The following is a 7,926-nucleotide window of genomic DNA, read 5'->3' as shown; positions in this document are numbered from 1 at the left end:
AAAGATTTTGATGAAAAATATAAAATAGCGTGCGCTTCATCACCATAACATTTGATGTTGACCGCATTCTTGTAAGTTTCTATAAATGGATAGTTTTATATGATGTGTAACACGAGAAAAGTCAAGACATTTGTATTTGATAAAGGAAGCAGTTAAATCAAGTTATGTTCGTAAATCATATATTATACGTATTTTTTCGTAATCTAACGTACGTTTTTCATCTTATAATGCATGCCAAGATAAACTACTTTTACTTTCTGACAAACACTTACATCTTTTTAAATATGTATTTCTTTCCTCAAAGCATATTTACATATAACAAACATTCTATAAAATTATATGAAAAGGTCATTTGATATGTATCATATAAGGGTGGTCGCTATACGTTTCCGTAGTTTTATGATATTAATATCTACACAAATATAAGATCTATGCGAAAATAAGAACTGTATGAAAATAATGTCTGTTTTAGACTTATATGTTTACGAAAATAAAATTCGTGAAAGTGGACACTGTACGAAAATAATGCATCCTAACGAAAATAAGATTTATACGAAAAAAAGATCTGTACGAAAAAAAAAATGTCTTTATAAGAATAAAATTTATTCGAAAATAATATTTGTACGTTAATAAAATCTGTATCAGAATGATATAAAAAAAATCTATATGAATATAATGTCTTTATAAAATAAGATCTATAACGAAAATATAATCGGTGTAAAATATATCTGTATCATAACGAAATCCATAAAAGATAACGAATACGAATACGAATACGAACTTTATTAAGCATAAAACATAGTACAATGTTTATAGCCATAGAAATACAAATAATCATATACATACAATGAGAAACAGAACAATTTTCCAGAGAGTATAAATATTTGCCAGAAAAATAAACAATTCTAGATTTTCATACATCCTAAATTGCTAAATGTCGTCCATATTGTTATATGGTTATGTGTGATCAAGAAATACGTTTCTGATTTGCAAAATACAAAAATTTAGACAATGCCAACAATGTTCTCTTTGATCTAGATGATAAAAGATTATCAAATTTATACATGTTTGGCCAATGACAATATATAGGTTTAAAAATTTTTATTCTAAGCTCTCTATAGTGTGGACACACAAGCAGAAAGTGGTATTCATTTTCAATTTTTCTCATGTTACATGATTTACATATTCGGTCTTCACGTAGGGTATTATCATATCTTCCTGTTTCAATAAAAAGATTGTGTGAAGAGGTTCTAAACCTAGTAAGTGCTACTCTATATTTATTTTCATGTATGGAGTCTAAATATAATTCCCTAACAAAATTGTGTTTAAAAAGACAATAAGTTTGTAATCTTGAAGAATCATTAATATCGGTATACCATTTCTGCATATATGTGTCCAATAATCTTTGTTTTATAGAGTTAATCGGAATTTCAATATCAAATTGGTTATCCCAGACATACCTAAATCCGTTACTTGAAAGAATATCTTTAACATAAGAGGCCCAATTTTTTCCACCATAATTACGACCGGAGTCCGTGTCGGATTTGAGGAGAAGGTATGATTGTTTTACAATTGAGGAGTCATTCTGTTTAAGTATCTTTATCCAATATCGGAGTATATTAACTTTACGAAAGATTTGTATCGGAACTCGACCTAATTCTCCATAAAGAGCTGCAAGATTCGTTGACTTTTTTTACACCCAGGATTCTACGCAAAAATTTTGTATGAAATTAGCTCGATATCTGGTGCATCGTGTAAACCCCAAACTTCTGAACTAAAATTTAAAATTGAACCTACTAAAGAATCGAATAGTTTACATTTCTGATAAACTGGTAGCTGTATGTGTCTAAAAACTGTAAAAAGGTTAAAAAGTGCATATGACGCATGTTGAGCGATTCTTTTTTGTGTTCTATACCAGTTACCATTTTTGAAAAGTGTAATACCAAGATATTTAAAAGATTCGACGATATCTATTCGTGTGTTGTAAATAAAGAAATCATACTGGGAATGTCTGCCTTTTTCAAAAATCATGGCTTTAGTCTTAGAAGTATTAATTTTCAACCCCCAAAGTTGACAGTAATTTTGGATATCATTTAACATAAACTGTAATGTTTCGGGAGACTTAGCAAAAAGCGCCTGATCGTCTGCCAAACAATATTAGAAAAATCTTGAGCTCATTTATGGTAAAAAATATCACTTAAATTTGTATTTATACAGTCATTTATATCATTTACGAACAGCATGAAGAGAAGAGGTGAGCTCGGGTCCCCTTGTTTCAAGCCTATGTGTGTTTCGAAAAAGTCTGAAAATGAAGATTTTATACTTTATACATGACTTAACCTTGTTATACATTGATTTTATTGCTTTAACTAATTTGGAACTAACGTTTTCAGTAAGTAGTTTCTGCCATAGGAAAGATCGGTCTACTTTATCGAAACATTTCTCATAGTCAATAAAGACACAGTAAAGTTTTTCACCCGAATCAAGGACTTTTGATATTATAGTGTGAAGAATGAAAATACAATCTATTACAGATTTTCCTTTTTGGAAACCAAACTGATTATTACAAATTTTTTCGTTATTTTCTACCCATTTAGTAAGTCTATTCAGTAGAATTTGAGAATAAATTTTTGCCAATATGTTTACTAGAGTAATTCCACGATAATTTTGTGTATCGTTTATATCTCCTTTTTTAAATATTGGTGTTATTATACCTTCTCCCCAAATCAACGGATATTCTCCATTATTGAATAGCCTATTAAAAAGTTTTAACAGAAATTCTGATATAATATCATACGATGATTGAAGCATTTCACTTGTAAGTTCGTCCTTTCCAGGGGATTTATTTTTATTTTGTGAGAAAACTGCGTCTCGAAGTTCGGGTTCAGTTATATTTTTATCGAGTTCCCGGTTATAGATGTTTTCATCATTTCATTTTATTGGCAAATCGGCAAATAAACATTACCTTTGGCCATTCACAGAGTATCATGACAAATATGGCCAAAAGTTAAATAGTTACAAACATTACATCATACAATATATAACAAAAAGAGTACAAGAATGAAACTAATTAAGAAGCAGTTACATCTTCAAGAGACTGTTGCCTCAACTTAAATGCATTATGAACATAGTGAGCACATTTAAGAATAAGCTTTTTGTTATTAGTGGACAATATAGTCGAAAATTTTTGTATAGTAGGCCATGAAATGTTTCCTAAATATTTGGTTCTTATAACAGTATAAATTGGACAACATAAAAGGAAGTGGTATTCTGATTCAATAGAGTTATATATACATAGTTTACATTTGCGATCGTTTCTATCAATGTTAAAAAATCTTCCAGTTTCTATTTCTAAGTTATGCGAGCCTAGTCTGAAACAAGCAAAGTCTTTTCTTTAACACATTATTTGTTAAAACATCAAGATATTTTTCATAACAAAAAGAAGTTTTAAATTTTCTGTAATAATCAAGCTTGGGCATATTTTGTATAGAAGTATTCCAGTTCTGTAAATATTGGTCTCGCAGACGCTGCTTTAACATTGGCATATAATTAAAATTTAAGTTAAAGTTAAGCCAAATATCACTACAACCTAAGCTGTCTAACAAGCGTTTTATACTGCTTGCCCAATTACAATCAATATTTCGATTTACACTGGTCTACAAACATGTTGTACATTGGTGAGTCCTGGTTTTTCATAATTTTTAACCAGAATTTAAGAGTTCTTTCTTTAGAAATAACAGAAAGAGGAAATCTTCCTAACTCACCAAACACAGCAACATTCGGTGTTTGCTGACGTACACCAAGTATATACTTGCAAAATTTAACATGAATTTTGTCTATTTCTTTACAATCATAAATACCCCAAACCTCTGCATTATATAACAAAATTGGTAGCACCATAGAATCAAAAAAGTGACATTTTAGTTTTTATATCTAAATTTACTCTACTGAATAACCCTAACAAACAATTGTATGCTTTCAAAGCTTGTTCAGACAGCGTAATAGCAGCAGTTTTCATATTACCAGTGTATGTAAAATTTACACCTAAAATAGCAAAAATGATCAACAACTTCAAGCATTTCACCATTTATAAACCATTGAAAATGATGTCTTTGTTTACGTTTTTCAAATATACATATTTTTGATTTATTGACATTTATTTTTAAACCCCCATTTCATGGAATAACTATAGACTGCATCTAACTGGGCTTGTAAGCTGTGCGGGTCAATGGTAAAGAGCGCTATGTCATCAGCAAATAGCAACATATACATAGATAACTGGTTAAGATCATTGTCAGTAAGAGAGTTATAATCAATGTTGTCACATATATCATTTACAAAAAGGATAAATAAAATCGGCGAGAGTGGTTCCCCTTGTTTTAATCCAAGGGTAACGTCGAAAAAATCAGAGAGAGGCATCGAAGATGACAATTTTACACAAGAGGTAACAGATGCATATATCGACTGTAACATAGTTAACATTTTACAACTTATACCAAGTTTCAAAAGCTTTAACCATAACGCATCTCTAACAATAGTATCGAAAGCTTTCTCGTAGTCGATGAATGCGCAATATAGTTTCAATTTACAATTGACTATATTTTGAATAATAGAATGGAGTAAAAATACACAATCTGTTGTAGACCTATTGTCTCTAAAACCGAATTGAGAATCATTAAACATTTTTTGCTCTTCACACCATATGTTTAATCTATTTCGAAGAATAAGTGAAAATATTTTAGCAAGTACATTGACAAGGGTGATTCCTCGATAATTGGAAGGATTAGAGATATCCCCTTTTTTGTGTATCGGAACAATAATACCTTTAGACCAGGCACTTGGATAAATTCCAGTATCAAATATTTTGTTAAAAAATACAACAAGGTATGGAGCTATAAAAGTGTTTGCATCAATAAAAAAATCTGCAACAATTTTACTATAATCAGCACTCTTGTGTCTCTGCATAGAACGTATTGTTTTAGAGACTTCCTCTACAGTAAATGCGCAATCTAATTTATCAATAAACAGCTGTTCGGGTCTACTATTATGCTCATTTTCCTGAGAATAATAAGGCTGCTGATTGCTGGAGATATTCTTAAAATGGTCTACAAAATCAGAAATATTAACATCAGATACATTTGTTGAACCCTTATTTCTAAATTTATTTATATACTTCCAAAATTTCCTTGGACTATGTTTACTCATGGAAGACAATTTAACTTTTTCCTTGTAATTAAAGTTACGTTTTGCTTTCTTTTTTACATTACAAAACATACGCCTACTATTCAAAAAGTTAGCTCTATTTGCTTCAGAAGGATTATTATGGAAAATTCTTTTATTATTCAAGAAAGATGTTTTTGCCTGTTTACAACTATTGTCGAACCATGGCACATTTTTAATTGCTTTTTTAGACTTTTTAGTGTGAAAAGTTTTACCATTCATTTTAAAAGATATATCATATACAATATCTGTAAAGTTATTTATACACACATCAATATCAATTTCATCCGAAGCTAATTTAACCGACAATTCATCCAATAATAATTTTTTATCGTTCAACAAAGATTGAAATAAATCTGGATCAGTATCAGTCCACACAATTTTATCATAAGTTAATAAATCAGTGTGATAAAATATCATATGCTCACAATCTAATGAAAAAACAAGTGGGCAATGATCAGAAAATTCTGTCAATTCCAATATATTCATATTTGAAAAACTTGCAAAATTTATATAGTCAGTTATCAAATAATCGACAACACTAGCCCCTTTCACATTCCGACTGGCATTGTAGCAAGTAAAATCTCCTCGTTCAAGGCGACCGTTACAAATTAAAAGGTCATTTTCTTTGCATAAGGCTAACAGTTTATTTCCGAAGGCGTTCACAGTGTTATCACGAGAAAAGCGTGCAGGTATTGCTCGTATAGATCCATCGTCATTCGGCATATCAATGTAACGGTCGAGGTTAATGTTCTCAACATAATCCAATCTTTGACCTGTCCTGGCATTCAGGTCACCTGTCAAATATGTGTCACCCAGATATTTATACTTGATGATATCAGCGTTTAATTGCTCGAAAAAAGTCAAATTGATATAATTCAGAGGAAGCACTTTTGTACACATTAGATTCATTAGGCGGAATGTAACAAGTACATAAATACTGGTCATTTTCGGTCCCAAAATATTCCTTCTTTAATTTAATCCATACTATGCCTTTCATATTCAAACAAACAAGCTCAATTTTGTTTATATACTTATCTTTGTAATAGATAATAATACCGCCACTAGAGCGTTTAGCCTTTTTATTAGATTTAGGTCTAGGACATGAAAAGTGATGATATCCATCTATTTGAATATTAGTTATTCTAGAATGCCAGGTTTCAGTAAACAAGAGCACGTCATATTCATTAACTAAATTCAGGAAGTCACTATCAGATAACTTATTTATAATACCTTGAACGTTCCAGGATAACACTTTAATATTTTGCTGCTTCTCGGCATTATCCTAGTTTGATGGTGGAATGAAGCGCTGGCCATTTATAAAAAGTTTATCGTAAGCTAGGACAGCGTTCTTATTCTGCTCCTTTGCACTTACAAGATGCGGAATGAGTTTCCTTCTGCGTTCTTGTATTATCTTAGGATATTGGTCGCCCACTTTAATGCCAGTTTCCTTTTGCTTGGAATAAGCGGTCTGTTTAACAGAAAGTTTATCTTGAAAAAAGTTAAATTTGGCGACGATAGGTCTGGTCTTAGTGGAGGAGAAACTGCCTACACGGTGCGCATGGTCTATTTTTACATTATGTCGGAAATCAGGCATGCCTAATTTGTTTTCACAGAAGTCATATATTAACTCTAAACATTTTTCATTCTTGCGCTCTTCAGGGGACGACAACTCTTTAAAATTGTAGAACATTAGGTTGTCTCTCATTGAGCGAGACTGAAGATCCACAAGCTCATCGGACAATCTGCTATTTTCGGATTTTAATTCATCAAATTCGCGCAAAAGATTGGAGTTGGTACGCTGTTGGTCGTGGAGGCTTGAATCTATTTTGGCTTGTTTCTGACTTATTTCATCACAAAATTTGCGCATCATAATTTCTGCTTGTCTCTATATCATTGATTTTGCGTGACGATTTCGTGTAATTTGCTTTCAAGTGTGGACACTCTATTGTCCATTAAAGTTAATTTTTGCGACATAGTTGTGATCTGGCTTTCAATAGAATCTAGTTTTCTAAACCGTAAATCTATTGCCTCGAGCTTCTCCATTATAGTGTGATTGAAGTTCATAGAGGTTTGTTGAGGGGTGTAGCAAAAGCCGGAGAGTTCATGTAATGCTGAGGTTGTGGGGGAGGGTAGTTCGGACCTTGGTACTGAGGAATCTGTGATAAAAATGTGCCCTGGGATGAGAGTAGACTTGGTGATGTCTGGTCTGCCATCGTAGATCGTTTATCTGGCTGAATGCTTAAATAATTTGGTGAAGACTCAGATTTCGTACGCTTCTTATGTCCTTTCTTACCACCCATTTAAAATGGAATCGTCTACAGAAACATCATCAAATATGAAAAACGTCTATAACATCCAAACTTGTACATCCAAAAGTTGGTTAACTGACAGAAAAGCTTACAGAATAATGAATATTTGCAGCTGTATAAAATTAGTTCATCAAATCTCTCAAATACATACGTAAATCCAACTTTTTCAACGATATACCGGGAACTCAAAAAACACGTCCGCCATATTTGTCACGTGATTATCAAAAAAAAAAAAGATAAGATATAAGTATATGAAAATAAGATATATGATTGGTGACTGTGATAAATCGCCAATAAACACCTGTAACAATGGGCTTTAATAAGTAGTCGTCAATTACGGTAAGTGCGAAAATCCAATAATCCAATCAACGTATTAGCGCATTGATTGCTGCCG

The 7,926-nt window shown here is 31.6% G+C and overlaps 1 protein-coding gene across 1 annotated transcript; it reads right to left on the bottom strand.

The window, feature by feature from the left end:
* Positions 1 to 6,505: 6,505 nt before the first annotated feature.
* Positions 6,506 to 7,093, bottom strand: LOC132757881 (uncharacterized). The gene has a single exon (XM_060749374.1). The coding sequence runs from the start codon at positions 7,091 to 7,093 to the stop codon at positions 6,506 to 6,508; it is 588 nt and encodes a 195-aa protein (XP_060605357.1).
* Positions 7,094 to 7,926: the final 833 nt, after the last annotated feature.

The sequence above is a fragment of the Ruditapes philippinarum genome, unplaced genomic scaffold (genome assembly GCF_026571515.1).
Source record: "Ruditapes philippinarum isolate M1 unplaced genomic scaffold, ASM2657151v2 ctg14340_1_1_1_1, whole genome shotgun sequence".
NCBI lineage: Eukaryota > Metazoa > Mollusca > Bivalvia > Venerida > Veneridae > Ruditapes > Ruditapes philippinarum.
This window is presented reverse-complemented; position numbering and strand designations above follow the sequence as displayed.